Genomic DNA, 19,109 nt, shown 5'->3' on the forward strand with positions numbered 1-19,109 from the left:
CGGGTCGGGCAGGGCTGAGGCGGGCACGACCCTGATGTCTTCGCCTTCCCCGGCGCAGGTGACGAGGGGCACGGCCACCCGCCGCAGCCGCCTGAAGCGCTCCGACGGCAGCACCACGTCCACCAGCTTCATCCTGAGGCAGGTGAGCGGCTGAGGGGGCTCCGGGGGGCTTCAGGGGGCTTCAAGGGGCTCTGGGGGGCTCCCCCTCGCCCCCCCGGGGCTCGCTTGGAGTTGGCGAAGTTGTGTGAGCGCTCGCTGTGTGCTCCTCCTGTGTGGGGTTATCGTTATTTCCACCCCCTGAGGTGGTCGCAGGGTGGTTTTGGGGTGCTGTGTGTGGCGGTGCTGACAAGAAACCCCCATTCCTGAGGGAGCAGGAGCCCATTTTTTGGCCTTCCTTGCTGTGAGGACTTGAGGGGCTCGCTGCTAATTATACCCAGCCCTGCTTCCCCCGGCGTTACAGCAATTTAGACGAAGCCTCCTGCTAATAACTAGTTCCCTGGATAAAACAGCAGCTAGCAGCCATAGCCGGCGAAGCCTCGCTTTCTGTCCCGAGTGGCGTTGGTCAGAGTAAAATCATTAATCTGCTCGGGAAGTGGAAGAGGTGAAAGGCTCCTTGGCGTGTGGCTTCACGCCCCCCCAGATTTCTCAGTGCTGCTCGTAGAAATGTGAAGGAGCTGAAGGAGAGTGGGTGAGGGCCCTTGGCAAGCGGGGAAGGTCCCATGTTGAGCGGGGAAGCATCTGTGGAGATGTGTGAGGTGTGGGGCTGCTCCAAGGAGCGCGGCCCTTCCTCACTTCCAGCAGGGCAGGAGGAGCTGCAGGGATCGTGGCCAAATGAAGTAAAAATCCAACAGCGCCAAGGAAATGGAAGGACACCGCCAGGTGGGTGAGCACGCCGTGGTAGCTCAGCAGGTGACACACGTGGCTGGGGATGTCCCGGAGAATTTTCAGGCTGTTGGAAATGCCTCCTCAAGTGGTTCATGGGTGTGGTGCTCACGAAGGGCTTGGGACTGAGACACCCCGAGGGGAACTGGGGTCGTTCCTGAGCATGGGATGTCCGAGGGAGCCAGCCTGCGCTGCCTGGCACCGACAGCCTGCAGCTGGCAGCGCTCACGGCAGTGCCTGGGGAAAGCTGCTGGATGTGATGGGTGAATGAGGTGGCATCAAATGTCTCAGCTGTGTTCCAAACATGCTGAATGTTTCTTCTGCTTTGCACTTTTTTTGGTCTTTTTTTTGGTCTTTTTGGTTTTCATGGCTTAGGACTCGTTGTGCTCTGGAGGCGCTGTGGGATTCAGTGTTTGGTGCTTTTTGGGGAAGATGTGGAAACTTGTATTTACTTTTGAAATCCCCCCTTGACAGGATAGTAGTGCGTGCTACACAGGTCATAGTGCTTCTGAGGGGCACTGCCAAACATCTAAGGCTCATTTTGATGTGGCAGTGTAATAAATAATATTTTGCAATTCTTGCAGCCCTACAATTGGATGAATTGGGATGGAAGTTGCAGTGTGCCAGGATTATTTGCCTGTCCTCTGTGGCTTCCAAGGTTTGGGTTCAGACCTTCAGATCCTCCCGTGGATGCTGTGCACATGATATTTGCTGTGCTCTCCACGCTGCTGTAGCCACAGGCACCGTTTGTAAGCACGTGTTGCAGGCGGTGAGAACACACGTCTGAGGGAGAATGAGGGCAGCTGCGTTCCTGAACGTCGGTCCTTTCCGAAAAGCCAGGTAGATGAGTTTATTTTAGTCACTCTCTGAGATGACATTTCAGACCGCAGCGTTTTCGGACGGCAGGAGATCCACGGTCATTCTGTACCTGGAGACCTTCTGAGCAGGCAAGCGCGTTAGCTCCCTGCATGAGATCAGTGGGAAGGTTTCACTTGGATTGTGTGAGCTGAGCAACTTGGGTTGCCTCCCACCTTCCCCTTGCTGAGGGAGCGTGAGTAGAGGAGCTGCATCAAAGAAGTGCTTAGGAAAGGGTCGCGTTAGTTCTTCCTGTGTGTTCAGTGTGATGTTCCTCACCATGTGGAAATCCTGCTCCTCGCCACTCCTGTACACGCTGCGGTGTTCCTGCTGCTCCCTGAGTGCTGGAACGAGCACTTCAGGGGTAGCTTTTTTTCTTTGAGAAGTGGAAAGCAAGTCCTGATAGCAGGAATGGCCTTCACGTAATGTTGGAGGTGTAAGTGTAATTAAAAGAAAGATAAATTCTGTTAGTAAGATTTGCAAGAAGTGCCTCGGAGGAGGTTAATTCTGTTTTGGATCTCCTATGTGTTGTGAGGTGTGGAGTAGTTTTCACAATACCAGTGGATATTTTATTCTTTTCCTCCTTTTTGTGTGAGGGGATGCACAGGTCCCCCAGCCTTGAGCTCTTTACTCGACTTTTCATTACGTCACATGTAACTTTTGGTTTCAATTCATCGGTCAGTCCAGCTTAGTGCCAGAATAATGTTTGGACAAGCTTCTGAGTTTGTGTTTTTGTCAAGACTGGGTGGGGATAAGCACGGGCAGTCGCTGTGTCAGTCTCCTGTGTGTCAGCAACAGCAGAGCTACAAATGTACCGTGCGTGTGGAAAGCTGACAGTGCCCCTAATTGCCTCTTGCTGCGCTGCAGGACAGGCACTGAGCGATGTACGAGTGGGGACAGGTAGGCAGGGCTGGCAATCAGAGGGTGATTTCTCCGAGGGTAAGGTCACTCGTAGCCTCGTGCGACCTTCAGGTGGCTTTGGGAGGGCAGCGAGTTGTGCAAAGCGGTAATACGTTGCCTTTCCCTCGGCGTGGGGCTGGTTTAGGTCCCGTGTTAGAAGGTGGGCGACCTGCTCCTCTGTGCTTTGCTCCACCAGCAGCACAAGGTGCTCGCTGGGGCTGAAACTCGTGCAGGTTCCTGCTGGAAGGCCGTGGGCAGCAGCCGTGCTCCTCCTGCTCACCTGGGGACAGTTCCAGGCTAAATTGCTTTAGGGTCCGTGGGGATGAATGTTTAGCTTAATGCCAGTAACAACCATCAATTACAGCGCTGATTTGTGAAGAGGGCTGGAGCTGTTCTCCAGTTTGGTAACTGGAAGTGTTCCTCTCCTGCAGCACAGTTTGGTGGTGGTAAAGCAGGACAGAGCTCATGATGCTGCTCTCGGTGTGCTGCAGGCACCTCTGGCTGCTGCAGGAGGGCTGCTCACTGCTCAGCCCCGTCCAGCCCACACCAGGGCAGCCGAGCAGCTCCAGCAGCCCCAAAATGCGGCAGGTTTTGGGTGCTGCCGAGGCTGCGAGCAGGCCTGGTGCTGAAGCTGTTAACGCCGAGCTTGAGCGAAGGCCGGGGGTACAAAATTGTTCTTCTTACGTGGCAGGTGCTGCTCAAGTCTATTTAACAAGTCCCTTAAGGGACAGAAGTCAATTATCAGCCTGGTGGCATAGGAGAAGAAGTAGGCCAGCTGAAAACACGCGCTGATAATTTTGCCAAGGCTGTAATAATAATTCAGTGTTGGCTTGTTTGTTGTTCCCCGAGGATTTTGTTTCCACCTCCTGTGTTGACATGAGGCGACTTGTACTGCGAGTATTTTTTCTCCTTTGACTTCTGGTAGCAGCGTTCTCGTTGCCTGTGCTTTCTTCCAAGTAATTCCATTGAGAGAAGTTGGGTGACCTGCGAACAACAACAGAAGTTGCCCAAAGTCTCGTCAGATGAAGTGCCCCAGGGGCTGCTCCCTCGCTGCAGGGGGTCCTGGCAGGGCAAAGACTGCATCTCCTCCTTGCCAGCTGCGTGTGCCAGGAGTCACTGCAGCCTTTGTGTGTGTGCTGGTACAATTTGGGGAGGAGAAGCACAGCAAACGGCTCCGTCTGTGTAACTGGACTAGAGAGCAGTCAGTGGAAATTCTCTTCACCTCTTACCAGAGACTTCAGATGGAGTGTACTTGTCCGCTCCAAGCACATCTAGCTACGTAAAGCCATATTTAGACATAATTTTATTTCTGATTTTTGTTTTGCTGATTATTTTTTAAATATAGTAGAAGTTAAAGTTGGTTTTCTTTTAAGACAGTTAAACCCCACATTGCATCCCTGGTAGTGCTTGTGCTTGCTGCTTCTTCATCTGTAATGCTGAGAGGAAAAGGAAACAGGAAAGCCTTCTGCTATTTGACCATCTCCTAAGCCACGGCAACGTTTTTAATAGTTGAAAAAAGAGTGAATATCTCTCAAAAGGGTTTTGTTGCTTTGTTTTCAGGTTATTTTTTCCTCTGCCTCTGGACACGCGATTGTGGTGTTCTCCCTGCGGGACCAGGCGGTGTGCTCTAGCTGGATGCTGGCATCCACGTTCAGTGTCTCTTTGTTCAGACAAGACAAAGTAGTTTTTGTATATCAGATTTGGGAAGCCCTGAGGGCATCTGAGCCCTTTGTGTTGTTGATAACATCTGAGGGCCTTTCCCTCAGCACACACGACACGTAACCAAGCACCCAGTTACCATCTCAGGTGTCTTCTCAGCTGGGAAGCACATGAGTCGGGTCGTCTGCCCAGGAAAGTGCCAGCTGAGTGCTGTGCACCGGCACTTTGCAAGAGCGTTGCGTGGCCAGAAGTACAATTTGGAGCTTTTCAGTTGGTGGTATTTGCTGACTGTGCTGTAAAGTGGTGATCCTGGGTGGGAGGGTGCCTGTGCTGGGATCTGCTGCCAAACTGAGAGCAATCTCATCCCTGCTCCCGGTTCAGAGGAATTAATTTTGGTCCTTGCCGATCAGCGATGTACATAGGCAGATGCAGTGATCTTCTCATAAACTTTTTTTCCTTTCAATTCTTGTTTTAAAGCCGTTTTCCTGAGGATGTAGTGAGCCATCAGTGGATGACCTTGAGACCTTGGTCTTCTGTAACACAGATTCCTGATAGCGGGAGGTGGGTCACGCTGAGTGTCCGGTCCATGCGCAATGAACCAGGCATTTCTCACACCCCAACGCTGCTTAGATTGATAAAACCCAGATCTGCAAGGAGCAGATCAGAATCTCCACGATTTACCAGGATGAGCTCAATTCTACGATGAGTCATTAATTTCTAAAATATAACTTACTGTCATGGAATCTGATTATGCCTTCGACACAGGGCTGGATCATTATTTTTTTTCTATACAGCATTTAGAAGCTGTTAAAGCGTTTGACAGGTGAATAAAAGATTCATCCCCATCTCCACAGAACGCGAGGCTCGTCTTCGTGGCAGGGCGGCATTGTTTTAACTCGCCTTTGTTCTCAAATCCCTGTGCTTAGCTGGTGCAACTTTTAACTCAAACCCTGCTGACTTTGGTTTAACCTCTCCTGCAGACTTGGAGTGTCCCTCGGAGCATCCTCCTTTCTTGGTCTCCGTGTCGGGCACAGCGGGAGGTTTGGCTGTCCCACCTTTGTCATGGGGCTGCCTTGATCCCCACCTCCCAAAATCCTGCCTTGGTTGGGTTTTTGGGTTAGGGGTGGCTGCAGGGTGAGCTTCACCAGTCTGAAATGGCAGCAGAGGGAAACTTCCGTGGCTTTTCTTCTTGGGAAGCAGAGAATAGGAAATGTGGCTTCCCTCCGTAGTCCTGCCGTCACCGCGAGGAAGCCAGCAGGCTGCCCGCGAGTTTCGGTTCCTCATCTGTGTCTGTGTCACCGGGAGGCTTAATTGAATGCTTCTTAATGCGCTAATTGAATCTCAAATTATGCTCCCATTAAGTCTTCCGCTGGAAAAGGAAAAGGATTTCTGTCGTTGTTTGCAAGCAAGTAACCATCGTGACTGCGTGGTGCTGATAAATAAACGAGGAGATCCCCGAGCTGTGGGGTCTGGGTTTGTGCAGGGCCACCTAGGAGCTGTCGAGGCAGGTTCGTTACGCTCAGCTAACGAGCAGCTCTCTAATGAGAAGCATGGCACGTGGCGGGGAGGGTGGGTTGAAGAACGAGAGCATCGGAGATGGTGTAGGGGAGGGAGATGGTGTAGGTGACAGCTCCTTACACCAACAGCGTCCCTTCTGGGTGCTTGGTGGAGCCGCTGGCACGGCTTCCTGGAAGCCCAAACCTTTAAAATCTCACTTAAAAATTGTATCCCCTCTTCTCCAGCAGATGTGCTGGCCGGCTTACTGTCTCCATGGGAACAAGGTTTCATTTTTAAAATAGCCTAAAGTCACACGAGAGAAGTCAGATATTAATAGCAGAGGCAGCGTAGGTACGGATAAAAAAACTTAGGGTTTGGCTCTTCCCCGTCCAAAATTCCCTGTGGCTGGGAGCTGCCCGTCTCTGTGCGTGGGGTGGGTGTTTGTCTCCACGTATCCTCCCGGTGTGACCTATAAATGCATTCCCCTTATCCCACGGGGGTGTCTCAGTGACACAGGAGGTGCAGAACTGCTCGGGACACGAGGGCAGCACCCGGTGCGTGCTGCTGGGTGGCCAAGCAGGTGAAAATCCTCCACGGGGGCTCGGAGCTCCAGCACCCCAGGAGCCCTGAGCCTTCCCCTGGCCTTCGGCGTCCCGGCCGCAGCCTCGCCGGGGGTCTGTGCCCTGGGGTTGTTCCCCCGGCGTGTCCTCCACGGGGCAGCAGCTCACACAGCAGCCAGGGCCGGGGCTCGCAGCACCGCGTGGGGAAGGAGAGCGGCTTTCGGGAGGGCTGCGGGTGCTGTCAGGCAGTTTCTATGGACACCGGGAGCTCGTGTCAAATGCAATCGCGCTGCGATTGTCTGTGCTGAATGTGGAGGAAGCCGAGATGATTGCATGGGACTCCAACCCCGTGCTTGTTACACGGCGTCCTGGTGCTTCGAGGAGAACGTGGCGCTGACAGAAATAGCTGCTTCCTAAAGTCCTCGGGTCGCGGGTGACCTGCGGAGTTGGAAAACCAGCTCCGTGGCTCCTTTGTGCTGGTTTCGGGGCGACGCGGGGCAGCCTGATGTGTGTAATTTTCACATTTCTGCTCTTGGGGAAAATCACACAGCAGAGCTCCAGCAAAATGAAATCTGGCGTGCTTAGGCTTGGATCGGAGCTTCCTCAGCCCCCGAAGATGTTAGCAGGATCTCTGGGCTTTGTCACGCTTGCCTGCTAGCCGAGAACGGTTAGGAAGGGATTTTGGTAGCCGATCAAGTGTATTCACCTACAGAATATCGGGGCAAGCCCCTGCTGTCGGTACGTGGCCGTGGGGCATGGAGCTGGGAGGGAGCCGCTGTTCTTGCACCACCACCGCCTCCCGTCCACCTCAGCTCCACGGCCAGCCACCTCCTCGTTAGGAGAAGTTTCATCAGCTGGCGTTCTTTTTTCCTCTCTTTTATCCTTCTTGAAATTATTAAGGAAAAAAAAAACTCAGCACAAAAGCCATTTCTTAGGTTTAATGGCCAGGTGGGGTTAATGGCCTGAGGTGCATTAACCTGCCAGCCAGCCGTTCATCTCGCATCCTCTGCAGCTTTCTGGGGCTGGGGCTGCCCAATCCAGCAAACACCGATGTAATGAACTGCTGTAAATTTCACTGTGGACGTTCCGGGTTATTTTTTTGTTGTTTTCTTTCTAGAAATGTTGTTCTGTGTGTGTGTGTGTGTGTCGTATCCTGCATTTCTTGCTTAAAACTGACTGCTCCCTGGTTGATGAGGGCTGCCCAGTCCGTGGGGTGCCACCATCAAAGTCATGGAGTGATGTGAAGGGATGAGGAAAAGTTTAAAAACAAATAAAAAAAGGGGGCAGAGGAAAAAAGGAGAGGAGAAAAGAGAGATTGAGAAGCTGGGGCAGAACATGTCCTTAGCTGGTTTGCAGAACAAGGAGCATACGAACAAAAAATGTTAGTGGAGACTTTTCAGAATGGGAAACGTTGCACAGTTACTGTCTTCTCCAGCTTTACTCCTCCTCGTTGGGAGCTCAGGGTGTGCTGCCTGCTTACAGGAGGCTGTGTGGCAGGGGACTGCCACTTTGAGGTGCAGGAGATGGAAGATACAGGCAGCTCTTGGCCGTTCATTTCTGGTTTTGCATTCCTCTTTATTCTTTTCTTCTATTTTTTTTCAGCCAGAGCAAGAATTGGCAGTGTTATTGGCGAGCTGACCTCAAGTTGTGGTACAGGAGAGGACACTTGGGTGCGGGTGCTTTATTCTTAGCAGTAATCAGGAGGCAGGAGGCAGGCAGCTTTTGCTGTCAAACACAATTTTCAGAGCAGGAAAGTGCGTTTAAAAAGGTAAAATGATGTCAGCAGTGCCAGGCAGAGCACACCCGTGTGTTTGACTGCATTTCCAGGCCTGCCTTCCTGGGGATGTTTTAACGAACTTGCCTCTCATGACAGGTGCTGAAGGAAGTACTTTGTAGGCTGATTGTCTCCCCAAGAAGAGCGTGAAGAGTGGCACGGACGTGGTGTGTCCCTGCTGTGCCGTGTGCCTCCTCCATCCCTACCCGTCCCTCTGCCACTTCATTTCGAAGGCCGGGTCCTCTCTTGTCAGACGTGGAGGTACAGAAGGGTGCTGCTGTCCCTGGTGGGCATCTTTGTGCAAGCTTCCTATTTCGTATTAGAATTTCTTACACAACCACCACATTTCTGCATTCTCTGCTTTTCTTTCTTTGCTCGTGGAGGCGTTTTCTGCACAATGGGGCCAGCTGCTGCCCATGGAGCACTGCGCCCTCCATCCAGGCCCTCTTGCTGCTCGCATCACAAGGCTTCTGCAAGGTTTTGTGCTCTGCTCCGTGAATTGTGTAGTTGCTCCTAACAGAGCTTTTGTTCTGCGTTTCAGGTTCAGGCAGGTTTTATCCTTGCTAGAAGCCGAGGGGTTTTATTTCTTCATTTGATACACTTCAGGATTTTTCTGATTTAAACCATTAACAAGTGATTGAGCAGCTGACATCCCTCCGTGACAAATCTCCTGGTGTTTTAAACTTTGTGTTATCTTGTGCTTTGGGTCCTCTCTGAGAGTGGCTTAGAGAGACTTCTGCACTTCGTTAACTCTTGGAATCAGCAATGAAACAGCAATGAAGGGTCCCCACACCATGAGCCTCGTCCAGGAAGACCGTCCCTTTTCCACTTGCCTGGGACCACGCACACGTTTCAAACCTGCAATGGTTTCACCTGCGGGTGCCTCACCGTCCTCCTGGCAGATGCCTCTGCTTTCCGTGCTGGTGAAATGAGAGGTTACCGCTTACATGCAGGAAAACAGAAGTGTGATGAATTACAAGCCGGTGTAATTTATGCAGAAGCAGTGTGGGGGAAATCGCAGCCCACTCGTGTTCCACATAAATTATGCATGTACCTCCTTGAAAATAGCTGCAGAGGGTGTTCGGATTTTTTTGGCTAATGAATCATGCCCTAAATTTCTACAGTACATACATTGACTCAAATGTCTCCCTTTTGCCCCACCTTTATTTTTAGATCAGCTGTAAACCCCTGCTGAACGCGCAGCTCCGGATGTTTCTTTATTTTCCTCACGACAGACCTGTGCTTCGAAGACCCTGCTCTGAAGAGGGGCTCCTAAATTTACTACTCCTCCCAGAGCACTCCCACGTGAGAGCTCGCATCTCGTGCTTCGGAGCTCTCTGGAGAGATCCCTTGGCAGCTGTAGTAAGGGGACGTGTGAATACAGGCGTGCTCGTGGGGATGCAGCTGCCTCTTGGGTTATCTCCCTGCAAGCTACAGCCATCGGAGTCCTCAGGGCTGTAGCCTTCACCCTGGGTGAAGGGCAGAGAGAAACCTTTCTTTGAGCACAGCAATAAGAAGGTGATGAAGAAAGGAAAGAAGGCTGGTCCTGCTGTGAGACAGGCTGCAAGCACCACGGCCACGGGGTGCTTCTGGAAGGGAGCAACAGTGCAGAGAGGAGGACCCGAGAGGTGAAGGATTCACAGAAGACAGGGAGATGAAACAGCTCTGGGGCTGATATCAGCCTGCCATGGGGATGCGGCGCCTTAGAGAAGGAGCGAGCTGGGAGAAGTGTGATTTTCATGGCAGTGAAGGTGTGGGCGCAGCAGCGTGGGCACGCCGGGGAGTGCGACGGCACGAGGCTGCGGCTGTGGGGGCTTCAGCTGGCGAGGAGGGCAGCTTCTCGTTTGGCACGGATGGGGAAAAGGGATTTCAGGGTGCTGGAGAGAGACACGGTGTGTTTTACCGTGTATCAGGAGTGACCCTATATATGGAGGGGCAGAGCAGGTCTCACGTATAATTTCTTGAGGATTTATTTTTCCTTTTCTCCTTTATTTTTTTAAGCACAATGTTTCTTTTCCTTTGCTGCACTTAAGCAACCAGCGATTGAATACCTGGGGCCAAATCTCTTTTGCTCTGTCCTGCTCCTGCTGAAATCACTGAGGTTCTTCAATGGCGAAACAGGCAGGACTGCCTGTGCCAATAATGCAGAGTATGTGTCCCCTGCCTGCCATTGGCATTAAAACTGAAGTTTGCTGCCCCTGCACGTCTACACCGTGATACATGAAGGAAAAACCGCTTGTGGGAACGGCCCCTGAAGCAATTTGGTGTGCAACGGGGAAATGAAATCCAACTGGCTGGGGAATGATGCAGTTGCTGGTTCAGATTTCCTAAGCAATGAGGTTAGAAAATCTCGGGTTTGTGTAGTCTGGTCTCGTGAAGCCTTCTGTTGCTGATTTGTAGGCTGTTGGTAGTGCCGGAGCGTGCAGCTTGGCCTGGAAGGGCTCCACGAGGATGGACAACGTATTGTGCTACCCAGCAGTATGCTAAGGGGTGCCAGCGACACAGCACGGGTTCAGTATTTACACGCTGCTGCCTCACTCCTCGTCCTTTGGAAGTTCCTCAGCGTTTCAAGGCTTACTTAAAAATAAGCCGTCAATTTGTAACAATTCGGAGAGCTCCTCAGCCAATTTTAGTAGTACGCCTGGGTGAAGATTGTGTATGACAACCCAAAAACTAGTGGTTGTTGTTACTTTTGTTTCATTCTTATTCGTAGAGGAAAAGGCATTTGGAACTGATAGATGTGAATGTCACATTATTTATCTCTAAATACAGGAGAACAGCTCTTGTTCATAGCCGTGTCTTCTCTGCGTTAGTACTCCCCTCCGTGTCACCGCTATTACTCCTAGAGTTGCAGAAGCTACACACGAAGTCTTTTACAACCTATTTAATGTTCTGTTTTCAATATACATGTGAATGGCTCTTAAGCCCACCAGCCACAGGCTGGCCAATTTCTCTCTTTCCACTTCCTGATAGCCTAATTCTGTACGTATTTCCTTGTGCTGCTGGCTGGTGCCTTCATGACTTCTCAGCTCACTGCTTTAGCTTTTGGGTCTCAGGCTCCTGCGTGTCTGTAATTCCTGGAGGTGCTGAAGGTGTGCTGACCCAGCTGCGAATAACTTCCAGCCTTAATCCCGTTTGGTTTTTCCGAAGCTTGTGGTGTTGGAGCTGGATCCCTTTGCTCTCCTCAGCAGGTTTCAACCCGTGCTTTTTTCTCAGGCAGGTTTGGCGCTGAGCATCCCTTCCCCGGGACGATACGCCTGGCTCAGAGGGGTGCTGCCTCCCGGCACCCGCCTCTTAATTAGCCCTGTGAGGCTCACCTCCAAATCCCCAGCTGGGGTGTGTGTAGTCCTTGGGGATCTGTTCCCAGATCTCTTCCTTAGCCTTCCAGGCAGGATGAACCTGCAGGACCAAGCTGGATGACTGCGGGGTGGGCTGAAATCGTGCAGTTCTGGCCGAGGCCACACGATGGGGCTGGCACTGCGGCTTGCTGCGATCCCCTCCTCACCGAGCACACAGCCGGAGCCCTGGAGCCTGTGTCCTTTCGGGAAATTTAAGGCCATCTTTAAAGCTTTCAAGTTCTCAGCAAAGGGCTTGGCTCAGAGTCGAACATCACCAGCTCGAGACAGTTCAATTCCAGAGAGCTGCTCCTGCTGATTTGTTTTGGGGTGCAATTTGTGGTGCTGGATGTGTGATCAGATGCCTGGGTTAGCTCAGGAGACAGGAATTAGCTCAAGCTGCTCTTCAGCAACCTCAAGATCTTGGAATTTGCTTTCTGGTCTCTGGAGCCGAGGGCACAAGCCCTGGCTCTTGCTTTGAATTTACAGCTGTGCAATGCACAAGACAAATAAAAAACTACAAAGCATTTGCTAACTTCCTAAATTAAATATTTCCCATCCTGTCAAGCTACAAAATGTGGATGTAGATGGTTCAGAAGTTCTGGGCAGGATTCAAAGTACTTTGTGTGGAAGGAGCTGAAGAGGACCAGCCTCAGCACCCCGCCGAGGCCAAGGGGAGAGGTGTGGCAGGCTGGGCTCACACAGCGGCACAAGGAAGGCTTGTCCCAAGCACAGGGGTTGGGATTACAGCTCACACTTCCAGAAGAAGAAAATTCCATGCTATCAGGCCACAAATACACGTGTAACTTACCACTAAACCGGTGGCATTGCTGAGAGCTGGAGTTATGTAAACTTAAACCAGATCTTTTTTTTTAAAGTATAAACTCTTGGCTTTTCAATTATCAAATAAAAAAAAAAAGGGCAAAGAAACCCAGATTTGCTAATGCAAATTAGCCTGGTTCTGCTGTTTGGGCAACAGGAAATTGTGAGAACCCTGATATTAAACCACAAAACAGTCCTGGAGGGGTAACTTGCCAGCAGGCAGCGGCCCCATCCCTTGCTGTGCTGCGCCCAAAGCTTTGGGTGCTGCACCCAGCTTTTGCCTGGGCATTTGTGAGCCCTGTTACTCCGTGCTTTCCAGCTGTCTGCATTTTTGGGGCATTTACAGCATCTCCCAGGTATGGGGCAGGGTTGTGGGACCACTGCGGGTCCCGCACTGGCTGCACTCAAAGCCCCGGGCAGCGAGTGCAGGTTCGTGATTCCCTGGTTCCTCCCCAGGCATGGGGAGCACGGAGGAAATGTTGAAGATTCTCCAAAGCTGGAGTTGTTTGGAGTCCTGAAACCCCAGTAAACACTCCTACGTGCTCGTGGAATTAAACTCGGTTCTAAATAATTGTAATTGCTTTAATTTGTCACATTTTGTGAGGGTTTGTTCGTGAAACCATGAGCTTCATGGAAGCTCCCCTGCCCAGTGTGTCTGGAGGAAATAGTAGGCTAGTATTTAGCTGGGTGCCCCAAATTGTGCAGCAAGTCTGACGAAACAAATCCGTGCCGGGTTCTGCCGATTGCCATGGTAACCCACATTCAGAATAGCAGTGGAAGGCCACGTAGCAGCAGAAAACCAGGTTTTTGTCCCTTATTAACTGGTGCACGCTATAGGAAGAGAAAGCTGGCTGCAGTCATACCAGAAGGGCTGCTTTGGTGTCACTTGATGGCAGTGCACGTAGCGATGCTTGTTTCAAGGGGCTCTGCAGCTCTGATTTTTGTGGGTGGTTTCCCCCAGCTGTGTTGGCCAGGAATGATGAATTAAAGCGGATTTTAATGTTTTTTTGTGTTGTCCTTCCTCCAGAGATTGAAGCGTTAAGCAAAGCACGAGGTGTCACAGCACTGCCAGCAAAGCCAAATGACTTCCTCGCCCTGTAAAGGTGATCATGGCTTTTGGGGCTCAGGGGGAGGCCAGAGGGCTCCTCGTGGGGAGCTGGGGGCATTAATTGCACTAAGGGGCTAACGAGCAGGCTGGCCGCAGGGTGAGTTCCCTGGGAAGGTGAGGCTGGCGTCTGAGGGTACTTTCAGGCTGTTTGCTGGTTGTGGTTGGCAAACCGTGCCTACGACTCTTCATACAACAAAAGCTTTTTCTGGAAACAGCTTCTCCTTTTCTGAAAATCGGCGTTTTGGTCTGTATCATGGATGGTGGCAAGGTGGGGGGACTTTGGGAGCTACTGGCTGGTAATTCTCGGGGGAAGAGGGAAATGAGCTGCAGGTAGGCAGAATATTTTCACTACTCCTGCATCATTGCTCAGTTAAGATAAAGGCATCCAAATGTCTGCTCTACGATCTGCATAAAAAAAAAGACATCTGGCATTTTAAGGAAACGTTCTTATGAATGTATCAGGCCCATCAGGCTTCACCTCTTGAGCTAGATACTCAATTTTAGGTGTGTTCTTCACAAGATGAATAAAACTGGATCAGCTGCATGCAGAATTCGGGGCTTTCAGACCCACTGGGGAGAGCAGAGCGTACGTGTGTGGGAAGGAGCGAGCCCGCTGACAAAAGGAACTATTTAATCCTTCATGCTTGTTTCCTGCCACTATGAGAAACACTAAGCATGTTTAATAAATAGCCTTTTATTTTTATTTGGTCACGACTGAGCCTGTAAGGCTGCTGGACTGAACTTGTGCACAGTGCCCCAGCTTTCGATGCTGCGTAGTGCTGTCAGCTGCTGCAGGGGCCCTTCCCAGCCCTGGGGCTGCTGCTGGTTGTGCTGCTGCTGCAATATCTGCCCGCACAGGATTTAATTTATAAACTGTTTTTCACTTTTTTTTTTTTTTAACTACCTTCATAGGCTTTGCTCGGGGTGCTTTAACACAACGGCCGGCAGCTCCTCCCCAGAGCAGAGGCTGGATGACAGCCTCAGCAGCGAGCTCACCTTTTTCCTGACGCCTTCGAGTGAAAACCAGGTGCCTTCCTGGCAGCAACTCCTGTCACCCCAGTGCAATTTTTTCTAACACAAAATTGCAGATCTTGGTGCAGGGCTGGGGGGCACAGGTGAAATTCTTTGGCCTACAACTTGACAGGCAAAGTCAACAGAAGTAACATCAGATTGTCCTGGTACCAGCTCGTTTTTGAAAGCCATCCTAAAACCAGAGGTTTCCAGGGGTGTGGGGGAGAGGAAGGGAAGCTGCTCAGGTGCCCCATGTGCAGAGCAGCAGTCAGTAATCTTACTCTGCTATTATTATCCTGCTGAACCAAGAGGTGGCAGCAATATTCCCTCCTAAGATGTGTGATGTGTCACTGTAGGATAAGGTTTAGTAGCAGTGAGGAGGGTTCAAGTCCTAACTTCTGCTCTGACCTGGAACAGAAGCAGTTTCTCCTCCCTGCAGCAGGTCTGAAAGCAGTGCTGGCAGGCGTGGGGCCCAAAGGCTGCGCTGTCGGAGTGCCGTGGGACCAGCAGCTCCCAGTTTTGAGGAGCCTGACTGAGTCTCCTCCAGCAGCAAGTGGCAGGTACTCCGGGAGAATAAAGTCAATGAGCAACCAGGGAGAGAATAAGCTGCCTGCAATGCTGGGTCTCTTCCTAAGCCTGGCCCTGCCGAGGGATCCCGGCCGAAAGCAGGGTTTGTGACATCTCTTCTCATTTTGCTGAGCTGCAGTGTTCAAATCCTTTCCTTGTTAGGGCTAAGTGCTACAAGCTTTTGGCTCCATCATTTATTTTAATACTCTGGATTTCTTTGGATAAATATTTCCTCTTATCAGTTTTGACTTTTGTAGCCATTTAATTCCGTGCTCCCTCTTCTGGATATTGAATTAAGCTTCGGGAACACATGGTTCTGATCTGCTTCTTTATCTGTATTGCTCGCAGTGATTATGGGCAGAGATGGCAGAACTGCCATTATTTATTATTCCTGGCAGCTCCCAATACAATATTCTGTGTTCTGCTTGTATCTCTGTCAAGCCTAGCTGTCTGAGCTGAATTTTTCCACGCTCACTCCCAAGTGACTTGCTTGCACGTGCTTCATACTCTTTTTTTGTACTGTAGCAAGTACGAGACCCTAAATATTGCTGCTGCTCCATTAATTCCTGCTTTTTTGTTTCCTGTCTCATAGGCAGTTTCAGATCTAGCACACAACTTTCCCCCCAGCAGTCAATTTAGGGATTTTCTTTTTATTTATTTAAAGTAGCCTCTATAAGGATCTCGTTGGAGGCTGGAATAAACCAACCATTCTGTTCTTCTTTTGTGTGTGACTGTAGGATTTGAGAGATGAGGGAAAATAGATATCTAACAAATGCATGAAGGTGGCAAGGGAAAAAATATTGATATTTGTCTAAATGCTCAGAGCATCAGAAATGGCTTGAGCTTCTGAAGTACCCCCAGCTATCACAGGCTGGCACTGGCAGCACGTGCACTGATGTATTGCTTCAGACTGGGAGTTGTAAAGGTTTACGGATTGGTTCAAACATCTTTGCCCCAAAGCAGAGGAACAGATTCTGCTCCATCTTATTTTAATAACTCCTCGTGCACCGGCCTCCTTCACACACAGGGCTTTTCGTACCCGTAAGAGGGAGACGGGCTGTGCTGCAAGGATTTTATAATTATGATTGTTCTCTTCTGTAAGGGAAAGGCAGGAGGTATTTTTAGCCATTCTGACTGCCTCGGATTTGTAAAGGGGCTCACACGGCGCTGCTGGCGTGTGGAGTACACTGAGATGCTGAAGGAATTAAGAGAGACTTTATACACAAATTTTATGGTGTACTCCTGGGGGGTGAGAACATCCTAAATGGACGGTCTCTGGCAGGTGAGAAAAGGTCTCTCAGAGAAGTTCTTGCCTGTAAAGTCTCTTAAATAGGCAGTAAAATTCTTGTATCTTTGTGTTTTTTTTCCCCCCACTCGGTTCTCAAGTGCCCTGCCTGAATATCGAAGGGCCTCGAGCTGGCTAAGCGGCAGCTCCGTCATTGATCGGCTGTTTCTGGATGCGGTTCTCCGCTTGGATGGGCAGCATGGAAATCTGCTGAAACGAGCTGAAGTTTCCCGTAGGCCCTTGCCATGGAATTCAAGTGCTGTGTTGCAGCATATGGTAATTGGCTTATAAAGCATAAGAAAATAAATAAATAAATAAGCAAAAAAAACAAAACAAAAACCACATGATGGGCTAATCAAGCCATCCCTGTAAAGCCCCAGGGAGAAGCAGCAAAGTGCAGATCAGTTTGTGTCACCAAACAGAAGCTGTAGGTTCACTGCTGCTTCTAAATTCCAGAATTGAGATGAGGTAGCAGCGGCTTCCCATAAAGTTAGCGATTGGCTTTTATTGATAGCTTCCCATAATTTCATCAGCTGCAGTCTGAAGCGTACAGCAATGCTCGGCATCAGCACTCAGGGCAGTTAAGGAGGTTGATGAACGTTCATCAGAAGAGAAGAGCAGCTTAAAATAAGAAATAAAACACGCGTTTAATCCTCTGCCCAGATGTTTTCGGGCATGGGAGATAAAATGCCTGTCTGCTCTGAAAACAGAGCCCAATGTCCTCCTTCCAGCCAAGAGCCATGACCCAACTCCAGCCCCAAAAATAAGCTGTCTTTTTGTGATGTGACCACATTTTGGATGTCTGGTCGGTAGCTGGAGTTGTGCTGGAGGGCGATGGCTGCGTGCGGGTCCGTGGCTATCACCGGGACTGCTCTGCAGGTCCTTCATTGCAAGCTCCCAGGCTTTGAAAGGGACACCCACGTTAACACGGTGCTGTGGCCGTGGGCTATGTCCTGCAGCGTTCTGCAGGTAATTTCAGGTTTGCTGTGCTCAATGCCGTGCACCAGCAGAAGGCATAATTAGAGCAGGGCTGGCTGGAGTTATGAAAACCTGAGCACATTCATATCTGCCTCAGGAGGTGGAGATAATCTACTCGTCTTTATCAAAACCTCTCCACAAGGCTGTAGCTATGGTTCCGAGTTTCCCACAGCTCAGCTTTTTGCAAATCTCCATAGAGCCCGCAGGAAAGAGAAATCTCACAAGGAGTTAAATATAGAGGGTACCTGCAAACATAGCCCAGTTACCTCTCCTTGTAGGTGCTTTAAATCGGGCGCAAGTGACAATGAAGTCTTCACACTCCCTTTAATTATAGCAGCCTTTATGTAACAGTGGCAGATAAATGTGTTTTAGAATAGGTGGCACCTCACTTCCTCCAGAAGAACTGCCAAATTAGACCCTACCAGACTAATTTATTACTTGAAATTCAAGGAATTAAAGCATAGCATCCAGTTCTCCCTTTGAATTAAGCCTCTAAATGCACAGAACCCTCCGTGCCAAGACATCTAAACACCACAACACTTCTCCCTTTTGAAGTCTAAAGACTTGCCCGGCTAATAACTTCTGGGACAGGCAAATACCACAAATGTCAGCCAGTTCTCACGGCTCCCAAGATGTTAGAAAACAGGGTTAGTGGGGATCTCAGGAGGTTAGCTCATTCGTTCCTCCACCCCGAGGCAGAAGCTGGTGTTGCTAAAACCAGCTGCTTACCTAATCCGTATTATAAAACAGAGGGAAGAGAGAGAGAGGCAGAGAAATAAATTGCTTTAGAGGGAGAAGGGCGAGCAAGTGGGCTGTGCCAGATAACTTAGAAGAGTGAGCAACTGGACTCCCTCCAAGTGATGGAAGCGAGTTCTGCCCTAGGTGGATGGCTGGAGAATGCTGACAGCCCTTTTCCTTGATGCTAATGAAATACGGGCTCAGGCTCTTCTGCTGATTTCAGCAGGAGCAGCGTCACGTGGGGGAGCGCAGTGTTTTTCAACAGGTCCCGAAATGCAAGTGAGGAAAGCCCAGAACCAATGCTATGTTCTGGGTCGTGTGCTGATACATGCTGCAGTTGCTGTGTGCTAGAAGGAGAGGGTTCATACCCAAACGTGCTGTTAATATAAGTGCTAATGCCTCTTGTTAACGTGCCCTCACCTCTGCAGGGATGCCATCTCATTAGTCCTAAGCGATGTTGTGAGCCCAGGATCGGAACCTTTCTGTTGGACAAGGAAGAGGCTGCAAGGAACTTCCATCCATTTTCTTTAAGGCAATATTTGGGTTTCCTTGCCTCGGGGTGAATATTCGTGTCGATCCGACCCCTCTCCGCAGCAGCAGGGTGCTCGGGGTCCTGCCGCCTGCAGTCCGCCAGTCGCAGCGAAACCCCAGGTGGGAGCAAAGTCTGATAAAGCAGGGAAAAGGCAGAAGTTGCTGACTTACATCCTGGCTTTGCGCACTGCGGTGCTGAGGTATTTACTTGACTTGGCAATCCAGTCACTGTGCGTTTGCTCAAATGGCCCTTCAGTGTGTTTATGCAAATAGTTCGTTGCTCCATCTCCTAAACGAACCACACGAGTGCTGTCATTTGATTGTGTAATCATTAGGCTGGGCTTTAAGCACAATTTCCCGTGGCTCTGTACAAAATTCATGTTCTGGGAAGAGGAGTATTCCCACGTTTGGATAGCTCCGACATGACTAAATATTTGATAGGCAGGAATACAGGGATGCATGCCTCGAAGAGGATTTATCTTTTTTATTTTTTTTCCCTTTGTACTCCCAGAAGGGTTGGTTCCAATCCAAAACCAGAGTGGGGATAAACGCTGGTGTGATCAGCGGGTTTGGAGGGAGCCACAGATTTTGGAGGTCTGTGGGATGC

At 50.4% G+C, this 19,109-nt stretch overlaps 1 protein-coding gene and 1 long non-coding RNA gene across 5 annotated transcripts in view; both read left to right on the forward strand.

Moving 5' to 3' along the window:
- CACNB4 (calcium voltage-gated channel auxiliary subunit beta 4) overlaps positions 1-19,109 on the forward strand; it is a 65,659-nt gene that overhangs the window by 278 nt on the left and 46,272 nt on the right. For all 4 annotated transcript variants that reach the window (XR_005267202.2, XR_005267201.2, XM_038182401.2 and 1 more), the window contains exon 2: positions 59-142. Coding sequence is in view for 2 of the 4 variants with exons in the window: in XM_038182401.2 (XP_038038329.1) it covers positions 59-142 (84 nt within the window). In the remaining 2 variants the exon portion in view is untranslated. The remainder of the gene's footprint in view (positions 1-58; positions 143-19,109) is intronic.
- Positions 2,599-13,289, forward strand: LOC140002973 (uncharacterized). Its single transcript, XR_011810808.1, has 3 exons — positions 2,599-8,121; positions 8,227-8,388; positions 8,669-13,289. It is a non-coding gene; the product is annotated as an uncharacterized lncRNA (long non-coding RNA).

The sequence above is a fragment of the Anas platyrhynchos genome, chromosome 7, assembly GCF_047663525.1.
Source record: "Anas platyrhynchos isolate ZD024472 breed Pekin duck chromosome 7, IASCAAS_PekinDuck_T2T, whole genome shotgun sequence".
NCBI classification, from domain to species: Eukaryota; Metazoa; Chordata; class Aves; order Anseriformes; family Anatidae; genus Anas; species Anas platyrhynchos.